Here is a 25838-nt window from a genome sequence, read left to right as displayed (position 1 = left end):
TGCTTCGACTAGTCGAAGAGCTCCCTAGACCAGTCGAAGACACGATCTGCTCACTTATAAATAGTGCACGAATCTCAGAAGAAATCATCGAATTAATTAATCTATTCAAGCCAATCTTCGTCGAACTTCTGAGAGATAATTCTGTGCTTCATCTAAGCTAAGTGTGCTTATTTAATATTCTCTTTCCTTAGCTTTATTTAATTGATTTTGTTTCTGCTATTCCAATCTGATTTGATAAGAGGAATTGTTATTCACTTTCTTTGGAATCAAAATCAATTAAGGCAAGCCCTATTTGGTTTAATTTAAAACCTATTAGAATTAGAACCATTGTAATTGAGTACTGGACATTGAACTTGGACATTCAATCATCTACTCTAATTTGGTTCTACCGGGCTGCTACAACGAAGGAGATATTCAGGTATTTTACATTTAATTTTAAATTCCTTTCTATTTTGGTTTCTTTCAAGATTTGCCAGAAAAATCTTATTGTATTGGTTTTCTGAGGAGAGCCAGGAAAACTCAGAAGTGGGGTTTTTTAATTGTGTAAGCCCACAGACAAAGACACAATTGTAAAAGTTTTGGGTGAACCTGGGAAAACCTATTTTTAGTGAACGCTAATATCCCCTGTGTGAGGATATTAGGAGTGGAGTAGCATTTTGTGTGGCTGTTGTATAACAGTTGGTGAACACACAGGCGAACCACTATAAACCCTTGTGTTGTGGTTGATTGATTTATTCTTCTAATCTTTAATTAATTTTTGTGGGATGTATGTATGGTGGTGAATGTTGTAATTATTTAATTCAAGCTTTGTAAGAATGTTGTAATAGTTTAGAATTTATTTTCTGCTATTCCTTTATCAGCTTGATTTTCAATTTCATTTGAAAGTTGTTCCATCAAGGTTGCCCTGCCATTTTTATGGTGTATGGCTGTCCTTAGAACAATACATTTGTGATTGCAATTTATTTCAATTCAGTTTGTATCTATTTCTGTATTCCTCTTCGATTTGAGATTTGATACAAAGATCTTTCTAGAAATAAGGTTGTCCTACCATAAACTCTGGTTTTTAGTGTAAGGTTGTCCTTAGAACAACGTTTGTATCAACCTCTCAAGATCTGAATTTTGAGGTTATTTTAATTTACTACTTTGTGATTTACTTTGGCTATCATTTTCTTTTTATTTCCGCTGTTATAAGTTTTATTTGGCATTGTCCTATTCACCCCCCCTCTAGGAAATATAGCTTCGCCTTTTCACGTGGTATCAGAGCCTAATAGCTCTTTTTTTTTTTGGATTTAATTCCTGAGCTAATGATTTAAGCTATTTAAGATGTCAAATTTTGATAGCCTTTCAGTCACTAGGCCTCCACCCTTTGATGGCTCCAACTATGCCTATTGGAAAGCCAGAATGAGGATCTTCCTCAAATCAATGGATGAAAATGTGTGGCAAGCCACAGTGACTGAATGGAATCCTCCTATCATGGAAGTTACTGGGGTTGATGGTTCAAAATCTATGAAAGTCACACCATATTACCAATGGACCACTCTTCAGAAAAGTGAGAGTAGTGCAAATGCTAAAGCACTAAATGCAATTACTTGCGCACTATCACCAGATGAGTTCAAAAGAATCATTTCCTGTGATACTGCAAAGCAAGCTTGGGATATATTAGAAATGACACACGAGGGTACTACAATTGTCAAAAAATCTAAAGTCCAACTCCTCACAACCAGATTTGAAGAAATTCATATGGAGGAAAATGAAATATTTATGGACTTTTACACCGATTGAATGACATTGTAAACTCAATGTGGGGTCTTGGCGATAAAATCCCAGAAAGTAAAGTGTGTGCAAAAATACTACGCTCACTTCCTGAACGGTTCAATTCTAAAGTAACTGCGATCCAGGAACTTCGTGATACGGATAATATGAGGCTAGAAGAACTAGTTGGTTCTCTACAAACCTACGAGTTAAACCTTAAAGCTCCTAAAGGTAAATTTATCGCACTAAAATCTTCTAAATGTAATTCAGAAGAAAATTCTGATTCAGAAGATGATATGGCTCTTTTAGCTAAAAAATTTTACAAAATTTTCAAAAGCAAGAAAAGGGTTGATTTTCAAAAATCAAATGATAAAAAGAAGTTTAGACCCAAATCTCGAACATCTTTGAAAGATAGTCAATGTTACAACTGTCAAGAATATGGGCACTTAGCAAATAGATGTCCTAAAAGGGACAAACCCAAGAAGAAGGGTATGTTGGCTACATGGGATGAATCATCTGATTCTGAAGGTTCTTCTGAATCAGAAGATTCTGAAACTGAGTTGGGCAATGAGGTTAAAGCTTTTATGACTCTAGCCAAATTCACATTTTCAAATAATGACTCAACAAGTGAAGAAAATTTGAGTAGTGAATGTGAAAATGAAGATGATCTTCAAGACGCTTACAATGCCCTATATAAGGAAAGTTGGAAAATTGTTGTCAAACTTAAACTTCAAAAAGAAAAGTTTTCTAAACTCAAAAATTGTTTTGAATCACTTGTCTTAGAAAAATCACAAATTTTAGATTGTTTTGAAAAATCAAAATGCGATTTAGAATTCAAAAACTCCCTAATTATTGATTTAAAATCTGAAATTGAGAAACTTAAAACTGAAGTATCTTCTCTTCTGAGTCTAAAGGACACATGGAAATATGCCCAAGGTGATCCAAAGTTAGAGAAACTTTTATCCGAATCAAGAAAATGTGGCGATCGATCCGGATTGGGCTATGATAAAAATTTACCTTCTAAACAAAAGTATACTCCTCCTATGTTTGTTAAAGGAGAGTCTTCAAACTCAAAAGGAAAAAGTACTTATCAAGATTTTTCTAAAAATTCAAAAACTTTTCAAAAACCTAGAAGCAGCCATGTCAACTTTAATCAGAAACGAAATCCACTAGCTGAAAAGATAGTTGATTTACTCAAGGAGCTCTTAAAATCTAACTCTATAGGTCATTCCTACAAATATGCACAAAAGAAGACCAACTATGTTCCTAAACCGAAAACAGTTATGAAATGGGTTCCTAAAGTTACCTGCTTGGTTGCTCACACTGCTTTCAAAGCAACAAGTCATTCAAAGTGGTACCTAGACAGTGGATGCTCCAGGCATATGACAGGTGACAAAGCTTTATTCACGGATCTGAAAGATATGACTGATGGTTCAGTCACATTTGGTGATGGTAGCAACTGCAAGATTATAGGCCAAGGTACGGTTCAACTTTTTAATCTTCCTGTGTTTAAAAATGTTTTATACGTTGAAGGCTTAAAACATAACTTGCTTAGTATATCTCAAATATGTGATAATAACCATAATGTTCGGTTTTCTAATCAAAGCTGTGAGATACTAAATAATAAGGGTTCTGTAATATTAACTGGACGTAGAACGTCTGAAAATTGCTATATTATTAGTGAATCCAGCTCATCTAATCAAACATGTTACATGGTCCATACAGACGAGACTGATTTATGGCACAAACGTCTTGGACATGTACATTATCGAAATTTATATCGATTGAGCAAAGCGAGAACTTGTAAGAGGTTTACCCAAACTTGAAATTAGATAAAATATGTGGTGAGTGCCGGATAGGCAAATAATAAGGAACTCACACAAAAGGTGAATTCAAATACCACATCAAGACCACTCGAACTTCTCCACATGGATCGGTAGGACCTACCGAGACGGAAAGTCGTGGTGGTAAAAGTATATCTTGGTAATAGTTGATGACTTTACGATTCACTTAGGTAGTCTTCTTAAGGGATAAATCGAAACCCTTGATGAAGTAAGAAAAGTTCTCAAAAGGATTCAAACTGAAAAATCTTCTCAAATCAGTAAAATTTGTAGTGATCATGGATCTGAATTTGAGAATAGCAATTTTGAGAAGTTCTGTACCGACCAAGGAATATTACATGAATTCTCTGCTCCCAAAACTCCACAACAAAATGGAATTGTAGAAAGAAAGAATAGGGTGCTTCAAGAAATGGCTAATGTCATATTGAATAGCATGAAGCTCTCTAAAAATCTTTGGGCAAAAGTCAACACAGCTTGCTATATTATTAATCGAGTCTACACTAGCAAAGATAATAATAAAACGGCTTACGAATTGTGGTTCAATAAAAAGCCTACTGTTAAATACTTTCGAGTTTTTGGCAGCAAGTGCTATATTTTACGTGATCGTGAAAATTTGGGAAAATTCGATACGAAGAGTGATGAAGGTATTTTTCTAGGATATTCCTTAAATAGTCGAGCTTATAGGGTCCTAAACAAAAGGACTGGTGTGATTCAAGAATCTATTAATGTTGTCATTGATGATCACTTAAACACACCAATTTCTAATTCAGATAATGATGAAGTACTAATCATTGATAAACCCGATACTTCATCGAATCGGATTGATAGGACTGTTAAAGATCATCCAACCACACAAATTCTTGGAAACCCTCTCACTGGTGTTCGCACCCGTAGACAACTTGAGGATATATGTAATTATGTATGTTTTACATCCTAAATTGAACCATCTAACGTAAAAGAAGCTCTTGCTGATGAAAACTGGATTGTTGCGATGCAAGATGAACTCAACCAATTCGTAAGAAATTATGTTTGGTATCTCGTACCAAGACCTAAAGATAAACACATCATTGGAACAAAATGGATTTTTAAAAATAAGTATGACGAATGTGGAAATATAATTAGAAATAAGGCTAGATTGGTGGTACAAGGTTATACTCAAATTGAAGGGACTGATTTCGATAAAACCTTTGCACCAGTAGCACGTCTTGAATCTATCAGACTATTTATATCCATTGCATGTTTTAGAAAGATAAAGATCTATCAGATGGATGTGAAAAGTGCTTTTCTAAATGGCGATTTACATGAAGAAGTCTATGTTGAACAGCCAATGGGTTTTGAAGATTCCAAAAATACTGATCATGTATATCGGCTTAAAAAGACACTTTATGAATTAAAACAAGCACCTAGGGCATGGTATGAGAAACTAACGAAATTTCTTTTAAGTCATAATTTTCAAATGGGATTTGTTGATAAAACTCTGTTTGTTAAAAAACATAATGATCATATCTTAATGGTACAGATTTATGTTGATGATATCATTTATGGATCAACTTGTGCTGACTTGACTACTGAGTTTGCAGATTTGATGAAATCATAATTCGAAATGAGCATGGTTGGGGAATTGACTTATTTCCTTGGATTGCAAGTAAAGCAACAACCTGAAGGAATATTCATTTCTCAATCTAAGTATGCCTTGAATCTAATCAAGAGATTTGGATTTGAGAATGGCAAGAATTTCGATACTCCTATGAGTACTACCCTGAAACTATCAAAAGACTCTAATGGTAAAAATGTTGACTCAAAACTTTATCGGAGTATGATTGGTAGTTTGTTATATTTAACTGCTAGTAGACCTGATATTTCTCTAAGTGTTGGTATTTGCGCAAGATATCAATCTGATCCAAAAGAATCTCACTTGATTGTTGTCAAGCGAATTATTAGATATGTCGCAAGTACTGTAAATCTTGGTCTCTGGTATCCTCATGAGACTAGTGTCCAATTAGTTGGGTACTCGGAAGCTGACTGGGCTGGTAATCTAGATGATAGAAAATCAACCAGTGGTGGTTGTTTTTACATTGGAAATTGTCTAGTTTCCTGGTTTAGTAAGAAACAAAATTCTAACAGCTGAAGCTGAGTATATCGCAGCTGGTAATGCATGTACACAGCTTGTTTAGATGCAACGAATGCTAAGTGATTATGGAATTAAACAGGATTCTATGTTATTACATTGTGATAATTCCAGTGCGATAAATATTTCAAAAAATCCTATTCAGTATTCTCGTACTAAGCACATTGACATTAGATTTCATTATATAAGGAAATTAGTAGAAGAAAAAGTTATATCTCTAGAATATATTCCTACTGAAGATCAACGAGCTGACATTTTCACAAAACCTCTCGATAAAAGCAAGTTCAAAAAGATGAAATTTGATCTTAGCATGTGCATTTTAAATTGATTATTTATGCCTACTTGTATTATAGTGTATATATTTGCTAGATTGAATTCCAATTTTTGTTTAAATTGCAAGTAATTTGAATTTTTGGAGTTTCTTCGACCAGTCGTGAGTATGCACGACCAGTCGTCCTACGACCGGTCGTAGATACTCACGACCAGTCGTGGAACACGGGTTTCACTTCAAATTGGGGATTTTCACTTTCTTCCTCATTTCTTCTTTCTTCTCCTTAGAGCCGAACTTCGACTTGTCGAACCCATCCTTCAAGTTCTTCAAGGTTAGTGTTCCAAATCCCATTTTTCTTGCAGATTTGTGTCTAGATTGTTTCCTTTTCTCTCTTAAAACTTTCTATTTTGAAAATCATTGAGATTTGGGGTTTGGATTGTGAAAAATCTGTTTTGATTAAACCCACTTCTCAATCCTTTGCAACTTCCTATTTCCTTGAAATCCTTATTGCAAATGGCTTCTAGAGGTAGAAAAACTACTTCTCGTGGTCCTTCTTCTTCCTCCAGATCGACCGCTATCTCTAAACGTCATCTTCTTGTTCCCAATGATGATCCATCTTATGTTAGGGACATTAGATCACGTAATGTTATTGTTGAACATCCTGTTGATGTTAATCATATTGCACCTTTTGACATCCTTCCTATGCTTGAAGCTGTAGGTTGGGTTAACTTATTACATTGGGGTGGGCCTGCATACCGGTCTATTGCCCAATCCATGTTTACATGTATTAGTGCTTTCTCACAGGATAATTTAACTTTTCAAATTTCTACTAGAGAAGGGCCTTTTGACGTTGATCGTCATTTAATTTCAGCCCTTATGGATATTCCTGTGAATGATGAGGGTATTCTTATCCATAACTTAACTGATAAACCCTCAATGTCTGAAAAACGCATGCTCACTAGAGACTTGTGCAACATGGATGTTCAAGGGACTCAAAAAGGGAATGCCTTCCCGTAAGGTATTTGTTACCCAAATACAGAATTCTCCACAGAATCTTTGTGTCTAATCTGTATCCTCGTTCGGGTAATAAATCTGACTTGACTTCATTTATGGTTCGTGTTATCCATGCTATTTCCAATGGTACTCAGATTTATTTACCATCCTTAATCTGTCATTTCATTCTTCAGTTTTGACTCCATCCTAGTCATAGTGACATTCCTTTTGCCTATTTTATGACTGTATTGGCTACACATATGTTAGTCGATATGCTTGTTGATGAGGCACCAATCCATCATCTGATCTTCAACAATACTAATATCAATAAGATGAAGTTGGATCTGCTTCCTGAACAAGGTGGTGGTGGTGGTGGTAGTCCTGAAGAAGCTGGTGTTGACATTAATATGGATGACATTTTTGAGGAATTAGATTCCGACTCAGCAAATGATCCAGATTTTGTACCATCTGATGTTGATGCACGTCTGAGTGCATTAGAGGGTAAAGTTGAGAATATAAATGTAAAGTTGGAAAACATGTCTGTTGCTCATGATTTACAATTCAAGTACATGCGCAAATATCTTAAGCGCTTGAACAAAGGCATGCACCAACTTGATCCCTCTATTCCTGCTCCGTCATCAAGTTCTAGTTCTGAGTAGTTTTTATGAGACTTCTGGTCTGTAATAACTTTATAACTTTGCACTTGGCTGATTTAGAGTTGGATTCTATTTATATTTTATGCTGGATATTTATTCTATGTGATGCTATCACTCTTTTGCTATACTCATGTTTTATGCTTACCTCCTCATGTTTTCTCTCATGAATTCCTTTATTTAGTTCTCCTTTGTCATATTGTGACAAAAAGGGAGAGAATGGTTTGTTCTTAATGTGATTGTGATAGGAGTAGCATTGGTTATGTTACTCAGGGGGAGTCAAGGGGAGTATATGTTTAATCTTGAGTATATGTTTGATCTTGTTGAATGAAACTGGTTGAATGTTGAAACTGGTTGAATGTTGAATATTGAATATTGAATATTGATTTGCAGGTATTAACCAGTTGTTTTACTTTTGTTTATCTTGTTATGTGTTTTGTCACTAATTTGACAAAGGGGGAGATTGTAAGTGCTATATTTTATATCCCTGTCTGTTGTCAAATTTGTGGTGCCAAAATCATTGTTATATTATATATAACTTGCATAAGTGAAGTTCTCTCAAGGATCAACATTCATGAACAAGCTAAGCTCACAAGACAAGACTCAAGCTGAAGAGTACAAGGCAGTTGGTAAAGAACTCAAGACCCTTTCAAGATTGAGCTACATGAAGATTTCAAGATTGATCTATATCAAGACTTCAAGACTCATTCTTTAAGGTCACTAGTTCTGAATGTTTCAATGTCCTTTGCTTCATGGTTGAGGTTTGACTGACCATAAGTTGACCTTAGAAGTTGGTCATTTCGGATACATAAACCGAATGTTTATTTTACATGTGATTGGTCTGTTCTTCGACTAGTCCTAGGCCTTTTTTGACTAGTCCTAGAGTTGCTTCGACCAGTCTAAGAAATTCCTCGATCAGTCGTGAGTTTGTTACAAATTCCAGATGAAATCTGTTAGGCTTCGACTAGTCCAGGAATCTGTTCGACCAGTCGTAGGAACAGTGTCGACTGCATCTACGACCAGTCGAAAATCTTCGACTCGTATTCCAGTGATGGTTTATAGTTTCTTCGACCAGTCGTAGAACGGTCAAAGCATATCCCGCCGGATTTTTCAAATATCTGTTATTGCTTCGACTAGTCGAAGAGCTCCCTAGACCAGTCGAAGACACGATCTGCTCACTTATAAATAGTGCACGAATCTTAGAAGAAATCATCGAATTAATTAATCTATTTAAGCCAATCTTCGTCGAACTTCTGAGAGATAATTCTGTGTTTCATCTAAGCTAAGTGTGCTTATTTAATATTCTCTTTCCTTAGCTTTATTTAATTGATTTTGTTTCTGCTATTCCAATCTGATTTGATAAGAGGAATTGTTATTCCCTTTCTTTAGAATCAAAATCAATTAAGGCAAGCCCTATTTGGTTTAATTTAAAATCTATTAGAATTAGAACCATTGTAATTGAGTACTGGACATTGAACTTGGACATTCAATCATCTACTCTAATTTGGTTCTATCGGGCTGCTACAATGAAGGAGATATTCAGGTATTTTACATTTAATTTTAAATTCCTTTCTATTTTGGTTTCTTTCAAGATTTGCCAGAAAAATCTTGTTGTATTGGTTTTCTGAGGAGAGCCAGGAAAACTCAGAAGTGGGGTTTTTTAATTGTGTAAGCCCACAGACAAAGACACAATTGTAAAAGTTTTGGGTGAACCTGGGAAAACCTATTTTTAGTGAACGCTAATATCCCCTGTGTGAGGATATTAGGAGTGGTGTAGCATTTTGTGTGGCTATTGTATAACAGTTGGTGAACACACAGGCGAACCACTATAAACCCTTGTGTTGTGGTTGATTGATTTATTCTTCTAATCTTTAATTAATTTTTGTGGGATGTATGTATGGTGGTGAATGTTGTAATTATTTAATTCAAGCTTTGTGAGAATGTTGTAATAGTTTAGAATTTATTTTCTGCTATTCCTTTATCAGCTTGATTTTCAATTTCATTTGAAAGTTGTTCCAGCAAGGTTGCCCTGTCATTTTTATGGTGTATGGTTGTCCCTAGAACAATACATTTTTAATTACAATTTATTCAGTTTGTATTTAATTCTGTATTCCTCTTCGATTTGAGATTTTATGCAAAGATCTTTCTAGAAATAAGGTTGTCCTACCATAAACTCTGGTTTTTGGTGTAAGGTTGTCCTTAGAACAACATTTGTATCAACCTCTCAAGATCTGAATTTTGAGGTTATTTTAATTTACTGCTTTGTGATTTACTTTGGCTATCATTTTCTTTTTATTTCCGCTGTTATAAGTTTTATTTGGCATTGTCCTATTCACCCCCTCTCTAGGACATATAGCTTGGCCTTTTCAATAACTATGACCCATATAACAGGACAACTGCGATCCATACAACTGAGTCCCATATAACAGGACAACTAAGACCCATATAACAGGAAAACTGCGACCGCGCCCATATAACAGGATAACTGTGACCCATATAAAAGGACAACTGCGATCCATACAACTGAGAACCATATAACAGGAAAACTAAGACCTATATAACAGGACAACTCTGACTGCGACCAATATAACAGGATAATCACGACCCATATAACAGGACAACTGCGATCCATACAACTGAGACCCAAATAACAGGACAACTAAGACCCATATAACATAACAACTATGATCCATACAATTGCGGCCTATTTGGGTCGTGGTTTGTATGGGTCGTAGTTGTCATGTTATATGGTTTGTGGTTGTCATATTGTATGGATCGTGGTTTTCAACATGTTCAATTCCTTTTCTACCAGACCATTGGTACCATAGCTTAAGGCCCACAACAGGTGATCCGATCCATCCACCTTATCGGCTAGTTTGGTGTAGGCTCAAAAAGTCTTAACTTGGGCAATGTCCACTTCTAACATCACAGTGAGCCTAAAAACTTTCAATAGTCACCATTATTTCCTATTTTGTGAGCCATAAAAGCACTGGATCGGGCTAATATTTGGGCCCTAGCCCTAAAATGACACGACAAAAAGGATGGGCGGAATGGATTATACACATACATCAGTGTGGGCCCATTTGGGTCGTGGTTTGCATGGGTCGTAGTTGCCATGTTATATGGGTCGTGGTTGTCATGTTGTATGGATCGTGGTTTTGAACATGTTCACGTCCTTTTTTACTAAACCATTGGTACCATAGCTTAAGGCCTACAATGGGGTGATCCATTTCGTTCACCTTGTCGGCCTACTCCGCGTGGGCCAAAAAAATTCCTGACTTGGGCATTGCCCACTTCTAACAAACATCACAGTAAGCTTGAAAAGTTTCAACAGTGGGTTCCATTGTCACCATTATTTTCTATTATGTGACCCACACAAGCTCTGGATCAGGCTGATATATGGGCCCTAGCCCTAAAATGAGACGGCAAAAAGAATGGGTGGCATGGATTATACACATACATCAATGTGGGCCCCACGAGTTTGGTCCTTACCTACACACAAAAAAGGGCTCCGTACACATCACTTTCTTGGCATTAAATACGAAGTAACTTCTTCTGCCCTGGAAAAACGTACGACTACTGAAACAAGGACAAGGACATTTTGGTCTAAGTAATTTTTAAAAGCATGTCAGAAGGCCCTTCTTGTAATATATGGAATGAGGTAGCTTTCTAGGTAATTTGCCCAAACTTCGAGGTGAGTATGGTCAATTTCCCAAGAAAAAACTACATTTCATTTGCAACAACATTCCATTGCAACTTGTGGGACTTCCTCACTGTACTAAGGAAACATCCTGGACATTTGAAATTTCCTCTTAGCCAAAATGAAAGCTTGCAGTTCAGTTCAATTGTGCATCCAAACCATGGTTCAAAGACTCGGTGACTCAACTCAGAAACTTGGGTGAGTCAATAAGAATTGAAATGGCCACTATTCCAAGTAACTTGCGTATAAATAGAAAACTCATGGCAAAATAAAATAAAATTTACTTGTTAAAAAGGATAGAAACCCATTGTTACTACCTAAAAAATAGTCTTTATGGACATCCTGTTTTAAGAAACTACTTCAAGTGCACTTGTCATGACACTTGCGTGGGACACTCATTTACAGGAAAACAAGTTAAAGGAGGTTTCAAGTCTTACCATATTAAATAAAATCCCAAGTACCCTTCACAGGCATATGGAAAAAGGAAAAAAGTAGCTCTATTTCCCGCAAGATTTGCCTTAAAAAATATCACTTGTGAGTCACTAACGTTTAAACCAAAGTTAGAGGCATGAAAACAGAACCTAAAATCAGAATCTTAAACATAGCCGCCGTTGACACAAATAACCTGGCCATTTACCCACTCGCTCGCATCATTAGCCAAAAACCCCTCAAGCGGAGCCACATCTTTAGTCTCCCCCAATCGGCTCAGGGGGTTCATATTGATCACCATCTGTACATCCTCTTCGGGCTTCCCTGAGAAGAACATGTCTGTTGCTATCGGCCCAGGTGCAACACAGTTAGCTGTGATCTGTGTACCTTTTAATTCCTTAGATAAGATCCTTATCATGGTCTCCACTGCCGCTTTGGACGCTGCATAGGCCGAATACCCGGGCATGAGTCCACCGACCATCGACGAAGAAAGGCAGATGATCCTTCCTCCGCCGCCACGTTTCAGGTGACTAGCAGCCTCCTTGCAACAAAGGAAGCTGCCCTTGGTGTTGACCTCAAAGGTCCTATCCCAGTCCTCTTCTGTGGTGTTCGCTAATCTCGGGTACTTGGGGTCCAGTATCCCAGCAGAATTCACCAGGATGTGAATTTCAGGACCAAAGGCTGACTCAGACTGGTTAAAGAGTGCCTTCACTTGGGACGCATTTGACACATTGGCTCGGACCGTGATTGCCCGAGGTTTCAATGCTACAGATGGGGCTGATGAATTGATCTCGGCCGCCAGATGGTCAGCCTCAGCGGCGCTAGTGGAGTAATTGAGGACGAGGTTCGCCCCAAGAGATGCAAGGTGGAGGGCGATGGCGCGGCCAATACCACGTGCTGCCCCAATTACGATTGCTACCCGGCCATCAAGTCGACATATGTTGGTTACAGACGCGGTAGCAGCCATGGTTTTGATTATTGAAGTCTTATTGGAGGTTGGATCATGTCATTAGGTTTTACTTTTTTTTATAGGTGGGATGGAGTTTTAGGGATTGGGTTTAATTACGAAAATCTCCTCACATGGTTGCAGTTGGTGGACGGAGTCGTGCGTCTAATTTAATAATTTTCTTAACAGTAGTTGGAACGTCCGAGCATAACCAGTGACAACGGAAAAGCGTCAACGTCTCATTAAATATTCAATATAGGTTTGATAAGCACTAGCATTGCTGTCAATGGGTGCTGCGCCCACGATACCCGATCTGACCCGACCTGATTTCAAAGGATCCGATTTTGCAACACCCTGGATTAGAAATGCCCTAAATTTGGAATCATTCAATTGTACTTGGCACTCTTGATTCAGAATCTCCTGTAATCCAAAAGCAGTCAAATATTGTTGAGGAAAAATATGACAAGTTGATAAAGTCGGCTTGAGTCATGGACCGACCCTATTGATATGGCCCAGACTCATTAGGCACCAACCCTGACCACGACCTACATATCCAAATCACCCAAAGGATAGACATGGCCTGGACTCATAAGACATCGAGCCTTACCACGGCCTACATGTCCAAAGCCACGAGGCGAGACCTCCAATGAGGTTGATACACCTCTTGGTCCCCTTAGGTACCTCACAGAGGTGACTGACTATATGCCGATCCACCCTATAGGTCGGGCATCAATCTAGTATAAACCGACTAGGCCTCAGCTGAACCTCAGTCCAACCTACCTCTTAGGTTAGTCAATGAGGCAGTTATCAACCCGTGATAGGTCGGCCATGGATTAACTATATCCAAATTTATAGCTGATCAAGGGTCAGCCAATCGACAGGAAGAGGTTCAGTCAACTTCAACATAAGCCATCTGAGAATACTAATGCTCCAGAGATGATTAGTGGTCAGCCAAGCCAAGAAATCGGCTCTATATCTCCATCCGAGATCCTCGGAAGATAATCTCTGATCCCGAGAATCCAGGGAATCGGAGATCTCGGGATCATACAAAGATCACAATCAATTCCTTTTAAGGAAGATACCTAAAAGGACTGAATGACTTCTCCTCTATAAATAGGGACGCCAAAAGGTGAAAGGTACACACATTCTCACCCCTAAACCATTATTCCTAGACCCAGATTCTGACTTTAGCATCGGAGGGTCCTCTGGTCAAGCCAGCGTCTCCTTTGTCCTCTTCCTATGTAGGTGTTCAAGTAGTAAAAAGGCGGTGAGCCAAAAATCGCATCAACAGTTTGATGCCGTCTGTGGGAAGCGACATTAAAGGTTATTTTTGCTCTACCAAAGCATTGCAGAATTTGTCATGGCAAGAGGAAAAAAGAAAGTACCATCTCCTTCGGAGGTGACTCCAATAGCAATCCTTCCAGCGGCTAGTCAGGCCTCACGACCCCCTAACTAGCTGACACAACAGGAGGCTTGCCAGGGTTCTCTAGCTCGCCAAGCCACCTCTGGTTCAACTGGGCGCACTCAGCGGAATCGTGGTAACAGCCGATGAGATGCTTGGGAAAGGGACATTAGGTTCGAGCTAGACTATATGAGGCAAATGTTGGAACAGATGCAGTCCTAACAAGGGACGCACAACCCAAGGGAAGGGCAATCGAGTGACGTCCGCCAGGTCCCGGACCCGCGGCCTTCTGCCCCACAAGAAATTCCTTAGCCGTGTTAGCCCCAAAACCCAGCTGAATCGGCTTCAACTCATGTTTCGGGGACTGCCCCTTTGCCTGGATCCGAGCTTTAACACGAAATAGATCGGAGAAGGTGCAATCGGCCCCCGGCCAAAGGAACCGCGAATAGCGAGGAACCATGGAAGGTGTAGATTCAGAATTTGTAGAAATAGATTGCGGATATGAAGCAGAGTCACTCGGTTAACCCTGCTGGAAGGGAGGAGACCGAATCCCCCTTCATAACTGACATAATGTGCGCTCGACTACCGGACAGGTTCCACCTACCGTAGATCGTCCTCTTCACTAGAAAGGCCGACCCAACTGAGCATGTAGAATCCTTTAGGACCTATATGGAGTTGCACGATGCCTCGAACGCGGTTATGTATCGAGCCTTCTCGCTCACCCTGACCGATGCTGTTCGGCTTTGGTTTAAACAACTAAAGCCCAAGTCCATTAGTTCGTTTACTAAACTTAGTGAGGCTTTTGTTGCGAATTGCATCGAGGGTAAAAAGAAATTGAAAGCATCGACACATCTGAACAACATAGTTTAGAAAGAAGGAGAATTTCTTAAGGACTACATCAGACGCTTTAACCTTGAAGCCCTACGGGTCCGGAAACATTCGGACGAGACAACTTTAAACGCCATCATGCAGGGGTTAAGAGACAAGGCTTTTCTCTTTTCTCTGGATAAGAATCCTCCTATGACGTTAGCTGAGTTCATGAACTGGTCCCAGAAGTACACCGACGCTGAGGAATCTAGAATCCTACGTGAGGCAACCCAAAATAGAAATACTTCAGCAAAAGGATTGGGAAAAAAGGAAGCCGATTTAACCAATTCTAGCAAGAAATGAAAGGATGATCGACCTCGGGATGAGCATCGGTTAGGCAAGCGACCCGACAACAAGTTCCCGACGTACACCTCGCTCAATAAACCATTGGAGCAAGTCCTGATGGAAATCAAGGGTGAAGGTTTGATCAATTGGCCGAACAAGCTCTGAGGCAACCCCAACCAACGAATCAAGAATAAGTATTGCCATTTTCATCGTGATCATGGGCACAATATGAGTGATTGCTACAATCTGAAGTAGGAGATTGAAATGCTCATCTAGGAAGGACATCTCGGGGAACATGTTGGTTCGGGGACCAAAAGAACCACAACTCCAGAAGAATGCCCGAGCGACAACTGACTGACTGAAGAAATCTGAACCATCGTCGGTGGTCACAAAGGTGGGGTTGACTCAAATAATGCTCACAAAACTCATGCGAGGAACATTAGTCGGCCCGAAGCTAAGGTCATGGTCTTGGCCCGACCCTTAAGGAAAGGAAATTGGAAAAGTACAGCATAATGTTCACAGAGGAAGACACGTGGAGTATCCATCACCCGCATGATGATGCTCTGGTCATCTTGGTCACCATAGCAAACTACAAAGTATTCAGGTTCCTTGTGGACACAGGATCGTCCGCTGACGTGCTATTCACCCAGGCATTCGACAAGATGAGCATCGAATGATCCATGCTGTGATCGGTACGAACTCCCTTGATTGGGTTCTTAGGTGGACAAATCCTTCCAGAAGGAACCATTCAACTCCCCCTCATAGCCAGGGACGTGCCGAACCAAGCAACTGTTATGGTCGACTTTCTTATAGTCGACCAACATTTAGTCTACAATGCTATCACCGGCCGACCCTTGCTGTGTCTTCTCTGAGCCATAGTTTCGACGTACCATTCCTCCATGAAGTTTCTGATAGAGTCAGGAGTTAGGACTACCAAGGGAGATCAACATGATGCTCAACGATGTTATACTACAACTCTGAAGGCGCCATCTGAAGTAGCGACGATCGAGCCCCTGGACTCGCGTGACAAATCTCCTAAATGCAGCCAACTGGTAAAGGACCTCATCCAGGTTCTGCTGGATGAGTCCGACGCTTCCAAGACCGTCTGAATTGGCTCGTCCCTAACATTGCCTCTGAAAGACAAGATGATAGCATTGTTGCGCCGATATGCTGATGTCATCGCATGGTCTCATGATGATATGCCAAGCATCAACCCTTCGATCATCACTCACCGCCTCAACATCCACCCGACCTACAAATCGATCTGACAGAAACGGCGTGCCCTCAGCCCCGAGAAGTATGTCGTGATCGAGGAAGAGGTTGGAAAACTCCTTAAGGCCAGGTTTATCGAGGAAGTGTACTACCCCGAATGGGTAGCCAACATCGTATTAGTGAAAAAGGCCAATGGGAAGTGGCGGGTTTATATAAACTATACCTGTAAGTGTTATGGTTTCCTGCTCCTTTAGTTGTCAAATTTTGTGGTGCCAAAAACACAATCTATATCTTGTGTAGCATGTTGATTTATATGTTCAAGACACTGCATCACAATGCTTCAAGTTAAGAATGGTGATCTACTTCAAGAAATGCAAGGTCAAGTACTTTGTCTACTTCTTTTGAGTTTTTAAAGCTACATCGAAAAGACGAGTGCTTGTTCAAGACTTAAGATAATGTTTAACTCAAAATCAAGTACATCAAGTTTAAGCTACATCAAGAATGACAAATGCAAGCTTTAGAAGATCTCAAGTTCAAGCTACATCATGTAGAGATCTCAAAGCTTCATAATCTTCAAAGGTCAACCATCATCTGAAGAAATGAAGATTCAATGTCCATATTTCACATTTAAGGTATGAATGACCTTAGATTGACCTTAGGGTAGGTCATTTTATATACATAAGTCAATTGAATCATTTTATAAGTGTTTAGTCTATTCTAAGACTAGTCCTGGACCTTTTTCGACTAGTCCTAGAACTGCCTCGACCAGTCCAAGAAATTTCAAGACCAGTCCTAAGTTTGTAGCAAATTTTTAAAATTTTTTGGTTGAGCTACGACTAGTCCTGGACTCTATTCGACCGGTCGTGTGAATAGTGCACGACTCGTCCTATGACCAGTCCAGGATCTACGATTCAAACTACATCGAACAAACCTGGTGCTTCACGTCCTCGTAGGATGGTCACGACCAGTAGTGGAGGTGTCATGACCGGTCGTGCAAGGCCTACGACCTGTCGTGAAATGGTTTTATCCGATCGCGCTCAAAATTTCAAAATGCAATTCGTCCTACGACCAGTTGTAGTGTCCTCAGGACCAGTCAAAGATGCGATTTCTTCAATTATAAATAGAGCATGAATTTGAGAGTTTTATATCCAATTTAAATAAAATCAAAGCATCACCCTGAGAGATAAGTTTGTGTTCTTTTTAAGTTACAATGTGCATATTTAATATTATCTTTTGTTAGCTTTTCTTATTTGATTTTGTTTCTACATTCCAATCTAATTTGAAAGAGGAATTGGGATATTCCACTTCTTGGAATCAAAATCAAATAAAGCTAGCCCAACTTGATTTAATTTAAAATCAATTAGAACTTAGAACCATTTCAAAGTGAGTATTGGACATTGAACTTCTATATTTGAATTTCTACTCCAATTGGTTCTTCTGGGCTGCTACAAAAAGAGAAATCTAGGTATTTTACATTATTGTAAATTTCCTTCTTTTGGTTTTATTTGAGATTATGCCAGAAAAATCTCATTGTGTTGGTTATCTGAGAGAGCCAGAAAACTCAGAGGTTGGGGTTTTTGAATTGTGTAAGCCCATTTGAAAGACACAATTGTGAAGGTTTTAGGTGAACCTGAGAAACCTATTTTCATTGTGAACGCTAATATCCCCTGTGTGAGGATATTAGGAGTGGAGTAGCAAGCTGTGTGACTGTTGTTTAACAGTTGGTGAACACACAGGTGAACCACTATAATTCTTTGTGTCTTATAATTTGAATGTTTGTTTAATTTCTATTTCTTTTATCATTCAAATTTGTGGGATGTATGTGTGGATGTGAATGTTGTGATATTTACATTTCAAGCATTGTGGGGAATGTTGTAATAGTTTAGAATTTATTTCTTGCTATTTCCTTTATTTCCTATCAGTTTGAGTTTTTGATATTCAAATTGTTCTAGTAAGGTTGTCCTGCCATAAACTCTTGGTTTTTATGGTGTAAGGTTGTCCTTAGAATAACATAGGTATCAATCTCTCTATTTGAGGTTGATTTATATTTCCGTATTGTGATTTGTTTAAAGAACTATCTTTACTTTATTCATTTTTATTCTGATGTTAAAGTTTTAATTTGGCATAGTCCTATCCCCCCCCCCCCCCTCTCTAGGACATATAGCTAGGCCTTTTCAAGTGGTATCAGAGCCTAATAGCTCGTTTTGATAGTTATATTTTTGGATTTATTTCCTGAGCTAATCGATCTAAGTTATTTATAAGATGTCAAATTTTGATAGCCTTTCAGTCACTAGGCCTCCACCATTTGATGGCTCCAATTATGCCTATTGGAAAGCCAGGATGATGATTTTTCTTAAATCTATAAATGAGAGCGTCTGGCAAGCCACAGTGACTGAATGGACTCCTCCTACCATTGAAGTAACTGGTATCGATGGATCCAAATCAATGAAAGTCTCACCTTATTTTTCTTGGACCAGACTTCAGAAAAGTGAGAGTAGTGCCAATGCAAAAGCACTAAATGCAATCACTTGCGCACTATCACCAAATTAATTCAAAAGAATTATATCATATGATACTACAAAGCAAGCTTGGGATATTTTAGAGATGACACACGTGGGAACATCAATTGTCAAGAAATCTAAAGTTAACTCCTCATAACCAAATTTGAGGAAATACATACGGAGGAAAATAAAATGTTCATGGACTTTTATACAAGATTAAATGACATTGTGAACTCTATGTGGGGTCTTGGCGATAAAATCCCATAAAGTAAAGTGTGTGCAAAGATACTACACTCACTGCTTGAATGGTTCAACTCAAAGGTTACCGCGATTCAGGAACTTCGTGATACGGACAATATGAGGGTAGAAGAACTAGTTGGGTCTTTACAAACCTATGAGTTAAATTTCAAAGCTCCTAAAGGTAAATCTATTGCCCTTAAATCTTTTAAATTTATTTCTCAAGAAAATTCTGATTTTGAAAATTCTGAAGATGATATGGCCCTTTCAGCGAAAAAGTTTTTTAAGATTTTTAAAAGTATAAAGAGGGTTGATTTTCAAAAATCAAATGATAAGAAAAGATCTAAATCTAAATCTAAAACTTGAAAATCTTTAAAAGATATTCAATGTTACAATTGCCAAGAATATGGGCATTTAGCAAACAAGTGTCCTAAAAAGGACAAACCTAAAAAGAAAGGAATGTTGGCTACTTGGGATGAATTTTCTGGCATGGAAGCCTCTTTTGATTTAGAAGATTTTGAAACCGAGTCGGGCAATGAAGTTAAAGCCCTTATGACTCTAGCCAAGTTCACTTTTTCAGATCACGATGATTTAACTAGTGAAGAAAATTTGAATAGCGATCAAGAAAATGAAGAAGGCCTTCAAGATGCTTACAATGCCCTATACAAGGAAAGTTGTAAAATTTCCATAAAACTAAAACTTCAAAAAGAAAAGTTTTTAAAACTTAAAGAAAATTTTGATTCCCTTGTTTTAGAAAAATCCCATATTTCAGATTGTTTTGAAAAATCAAAATGCGATTTAGATTTTAAAACTTCCCTGATTGAAAATCTAAAATCAGAAATTGAAAAACTTAAACTTGAAGTCTCTTCTCTTTTGAGTTTAAAGGATACATGGAGGTATGCCCAAGGTGATCCAAAGTTAGAAAAACTTTTGTCTGGATCAAGAAAATGTGGCGACCAATCTGGTTTGGGCTACGATAAAAAAGTTCCTCCTAAACAGAAGAATACTCCTAAGTTTGTAAAAGGAGAGTCTTCAAACTCGAAAGGGAATAGTTCAAATCAATTTTTTTCTAAAAATACTAAAACTTTTCAATCTTTCAAACCTAAAAGTAATTATATCAATTATAAAAATCAGAACCAAAACCCTCTAGCTGAGAAAATAGTTGATCTACTTAAGGAGCGCTTAAAATCTAACTCAGTGGGTCATTCTTACAACAATTACAAATACAAGAAGATCAACTGTACTCCTAAACCCAAAACAGTTATGAAATGGCTTCCTAAGATTACTTGCTTGGTTGCCTACACGGCTTTCAAAGCTTCAAGCCATTCAAAGTGGTACCTAGACAGTGGATGCTCTAGGCACATGACTAGTGACAAAGGTTTGTTCACCACTCTTAAATACATGACTGATGGTTCAATCACATTTGGTGATGGTAGCAACTGCAGGATTATTGAACAAGGTACGGTTCAACTTTCTAACCTCCCCTTATTTGAGAATGTTCTGTACGTTGAAGGTTTAAAACATAACTTGTTAAGCATTTCTCAAATATGCGATAAAAATCATAGTGTTAAATTTTCTAACCTAGGGTGTGAAATTTTAAACAAAAATAGTTCAGTAATATTAACTGGTCGTAGAACTTCTGAAAACTGCTACATCGTAAGTGATTCTAGCTCAACTATTCAATCATGTTACATGGTCCATACTGATGAGACTGAATTATGGCATAAACTTCTTGGACATGTACACTACCGCAATCTGTATAAATTGAGCAAAAGAGAACTAATAAGAGGTCTACCTACACTACAAAAAGTAGATAAGATATGTGGCGAATGCCAGATTGGCAAGCAAACTAGGAGTGCTCACAAAAAGGTGAACTCTAATGGCACATCAAAACCACTCGAGCTTCTCCATATGGATCTTATAGGACCAACTAGGATGGAGAGTCGAGGTGGTAAAAAATATATACTAGTAATCGTGGATGATTTTACCAGATTCACTTGGGTAGCCTTCTTAAGGGATAAATCAAAAACCCTTGATGAAGTAAAAAGGACTCTCAAACGGATCCAAACTGAAAAAGGTTTTCAAGTTAGTAAGATTCGTAGTGATCATGGATCAGAATTCGAAAATAGCAGTTTTGAGAAATTTTGTTGCGATCAGGGAATATCACATGAATTCTCTGCACCTAAAACACCACAACAAAATAGAATTGTTGAAAGAAAAAATAGAGTTCTTTAAGAAATGGAAAATGTAATGTTGAATAGTATAAAGTTCCCTAAAAATCTTTGGGTTGAAGCTGTAAATACTGCATGCTATACAATCAACCGGGTTTATACAAGTAAAACTTGTAATAAAACTGCTTATGAACTATGGTTTGATAAGAAGCCTACTGTCAAATACTTTTGAGTTTTTGGCAGCAAGTGCTATATTTTACGTGACCGTGAAAATCTGGGTAAGTTTGACACTAAGAGTGATGAAGGTATCTTTTTAGGATATTCTTTGAACAATCGTGCATATCGAGTACTGAATAAGAGGACCGATGTTATTCAAGAATCCATTAATGTGATCATTAACGATCACTTAATTACACCTGCCTCAAGTTCAGATAGTGATGAAGTTATTTTAATTGACAAACCAGATACTTCATCAAATCAATCTAACTCTGATCTAAGGACCATTAAAGATCATCCAACCACTTAAATTCTTAGAAACCCTCTCACTGGTGTGCGCACTCGTAGACAACTAGAAGATATATGTAATTATGTGTGTTTTACATCCCAGATAGAACCAGCTAATGTAAAAGAAGCTCTTACTGACGAAAACTAGACAGTAGTAATGTAAGAAGAGCTTAACCAATTTGTGAGAAATGATGTTTGGTATATTGTTCTTAGACCTAAAAATAAACATATTATCGGAACTAAGTGAATTTTTAAAAATAAGTCTGATGAACTTGGTAATATAATTCAAAACAAGGCTAGACTAGTTGTACAAGGGTACACTCAAATTGAAGGAATCGATTATGATGAAACATTTGCCCCAGTAGCTCGTCTTGAATCAATCAGACTATTTTATATCCATTGCTTGCTTTAGAAAATTCAAAATTTATCAAATGGATGTAAAGAGTACCTTCTTAAATAGTGATCTGCATGAAGAAGTTTATGTTGAACAACCAACGGGTTTTGAAGACCCTAAGAACACTGATCATGTCTATCATCTTAAAAAGACTCTTTACAGTTTGAAACAGGCTCCTAGGGCATGGTATGGAAAGTTGACTAAGTTTTTACTAAGTCATAATTTTTCAAATGGGAAGTGTTGATAAGACTCTTTTTGTTAAAAAACATAACGATGATATCTTAATGGTACAAATCTATGTTGATGATATTATTTATGGATCTACCTGTACTAACATGACTATTGAGTTTGCAGATTTAATGAAATCTAAGTTCGAAATGAGCATGGTTGGGAAATTGAATTATTTCCTAGGGTTGCAAGTAAAACAACAACCTGATGATATTTTCATTTCTCAGACCAAATATGCTCTGAACTTGATTAAAGAGTTTGGATTTGAGAATGGTAAGAATTTTGATACTCCTATAAGTACAACCTTAAGACTCTTAAAAGATTCTACAGGTAAAAATGTGGATCCTAAATTATATCGTAGTATGATTGGTAGTTTACTTTATTTAACTGCAAGTAGACCTGATATTGCTTTTAGTGTTGGTATTTGCGCTAGATATCAATCTGACCCTAAAGAGTCACATCTAACTGTTGTTAAGCAGATTATTCGATATGTCGCAAGTACTGTTAATTTGGGTCTCTGTTATCCATATGATACTAGTGTTCAGTTGGCTGGGTACACTGATGCTGATTGGGCTGGTAATATCGATGATAGGAAATCAACCAGTGGTGGTTGTTTCTATATCGAAAATTGTTTAGTTTCTTGGTTTAGCAAGAAGTAAAGTTCTGTATCGCTCTCAACTGCTAAGGCTGAATACATCGCAGCTGGAAATGCATGTACTCAGCTTGTTTGGATGAATAAAATGTTAAACAATTATGGAATTGCACAGGAGTCAATGGTTTTATATTGTGATAATTCTAGCGCAATAAATATTTCTAAAAATCTAATTCAGCATTCATGTACCAAGCACATTGACATTGGGTATCATTACATTTGTGAATTAGTGGAAGAGAAAATAATATCTTTGGAATATATTACGACCGAGAATCAACTTGCTAACATTTTTACTAAGCCGCTCGACAAAAGCAGGTTTAATAAATTGAAATTTGATCTTGGTATGTGCAATCTAAATTGAATATTCATGCATATTTGTATCATACTGTATATATATATTTGATAATTTATTAGTTTAAATTTTAAATTTTTATAGAAAATGCATGTTTTTTATGGTACACGACCAGTCGTGGCACAACCGGTCGAGGACGACCCACGACCAGTCGTGTAGCGTGCTGGCCCTTTTAAAATTTGGGGAAAACCTCATCTTCTTCATTTCCTATTTCTTCTCCAACGAGCCGATGCCTGACCAGTCGTACCCACCTTCCTAGATCTTCAAGGTTAGTGCATCATTTGCATTTTTCTTATAGATTCTAGTCAATATTACTTCATTTTCACTCTTGGAGTAATTTATTTTGGGATTCATTGCGATTTTGGGGTTTTCTTTTAAAAAATCTGTTCTAGCCAAACCCAACTCTACATCCTTTGTAATCTCTTGATTCTTTGTATTCTTTGTTGCAAATGGATGCTAGAGGTAAAAAGAAAACTTCCCGTGGTCCATCATCTTCTAGATCAACTCTTATCTCTCGGCGCCATCTTCGGTCACCCGAAGATGATCCTTCATATGTGCGGGATTTGCGAATGCGCAATGTCATTATTGAACGACCTGTTGATCTTGACGACATTGCTCCTTTTGGTATACTTCCTCTTCTCCAAGCTATAAGATGGGCTAACATCTTACATTGGGGTAGGCCTACATAACAATCTATTGCTCAATCCATGTTTGCATGCATTTCTGACTTTTCGACTGAGAATTTAACTTTTAAAATTGATGCTAGAGAAGGTCCATTTGAAATAGACCGTCATTTGATTTCAGGTCTAATGGACACACCGATTAATGATGAGGGTATTCCTATTCATACTCTAGTTGAGAAACCCTTAGAATCAGAAAAACGCATGCTCACTAGAGCACTATGCAATATGGATGTGCAATGGACTCATAAAGGGATGTGCTCCCTTTAAAGTACTTGTTACCCAGATACAGGGTTCTCCATAGAATCTTTATTTCAAATCTATATCCACGTTCTGGTAATAAAACAGAACTGACTTCCTTTATGGTTCGGGTTTTGCATTCTAACATCACTGGTGTAAATGTTTGTCTGCCTTCTTTATTATGTCATTCCATCATTCAGTTTCGTCTCCATCCAGGACACAGTGATATTCCATTTGCCTATCTTATGACTGTGTTAGCTACTCACATGCTAGTTGTTATGCCTGTTGGAGAGGCTTCTATTCATCATCTTATTTTCAACAACTCTAATATTAACAAGATGAAATTGGAATTGGCTCCTGGCTAAGTGGATATTAGTGGTGGTGGAGCTGAAGTAGGGAATGCAGATGAGGCTGGTGATCTTCCTTTTGATGATATTAATATGGATGACATCTTTGATGAAATTGAATCTGACTCTACTAATGATCCTGACTATGAGCCATCTGATTTTGATACTCGTCTTCGTGCACTTGAGGAGAAGGTAGAGAACATGAATGTTGCCCATGATTTTCAATTTAAATATATGCGTAAGTATCTTAGGCGCTTAAACAAGGGGCTTCATCAACTTGATCATACCATACCTGCTCCTTCTTTAGGATCTGATTAGGTGTTTTTAACCTATGGTTTGTAATAACTCCTATACTACTTTGGTTTCTTTCAGTATGCTAGACTTTCTTTGGATTATACTGGTTTATGATATGGGCACTTTGAATTTGCTTTTATATCTTTTACCTATTTAACTCCTTTATTATTCTCTTATTAGTCTTCCTCTTCCATTTATTCTTTACTTCCTTTGTCATATTGTGACAAAAAGGGGGAGTACATTAAGTTGGATTGAATACTTTTGGATATGGATTGAGGGGGAGTAGAGTAGCATATATATATATTTTGGATATATGTGTGCTACTTAGGGGGAGTAAGTAAGGAGGAGTTTGAATTTGTGCTAGTTAATAATAACTGGTGCATGATTCTTTAACCATGCTGTAACTGGTTCTCTTATATAATTCTTTATTGAGTAAGTTGTGCTTCTCTTATTTTGATTGGAGTGTGTTTTGTTACAAATTTGACAAAGGGAGAGATTGTAAGTGCTATGGTTTCCTGCTCCTTTAGTTGTCAAATTTTGTGGTGCCAAAAACACAATTTGTATCTTGTGTAGCATGTTGATTTATATGTTAAAGACACTGCATCACAATGCTTCAAGTTAAGAATGGTGATCTACTTCAAGAAATGCAAGGTCAAGTACTTTGTCCACTTCCGTAAGCTTCAATGTTCAGAGTTTTTAAAGCTACATCGAAAAGACGAGTGCTTGTTCATGACTCAAGATAATGTTCAACTCAAGATC

General features: G+C 37.7%; 1 protein-coding gene across 1 annotated transcript; it reads right to left on the bottom strand.

Annotated features, from left to right (window-relative positions):
• Window positions 1-11601: 11601 nt before the first annotated feature.
• LOC131232905 (NADPH-dependent aldehyde reductase-like protein, chloroplastic) lies at window positions 11602-12832 on the bottom strand. Its single transcript, XM_058229428.1, has 2 exons — window positions 11776-12832; window positions 11602-11732 (listed from the first exon to the last, which is right to left on the bottom strand). The coding sequence occupies exon 1, from the start codon at window positions 12732-12734 to the stop codon at window positions 11934-11936; it is 801 nt and encodes a 266-aa protein (XP_058085411.1). The 5' UTR covers window positions 12735-12832; the 3' UTR covers window positions 11602-11732; window positions 11776-11933.
• Between the last annotated feature and the right edge of the window lie 13006 nt (window positions 12833-25838).

The sequence above is a fragment of the Magnolia sinica genome, chromosome 18, assembly GCF_029962835.1.
Source record: "Magnolia sinica isolate HGM2019 chromosome 18, MsV1, whole genome shotgun sequence".
NCBI classification, from domain to species: domain Eukaryota; kingdom Viridiplantae; phylum Streptophyta; class Magnoliopsida; order Magnoliales; family Magnoliaceae; genus Magnolia; species Magnolia sinica.
This window is presented reverse-complemented; position numbering and strand designations above follow the sequence as displayed.

What these genes read in the sequence shown, in the direction of transcription:
- LOC131232905 (XM_058229428.1), bottom strand. Translation starts at nt 12,734, where the DNA reads ATGGCTGCTACCGCGTCTGTAACCAACATATGTCGACTTGATGGCCGG.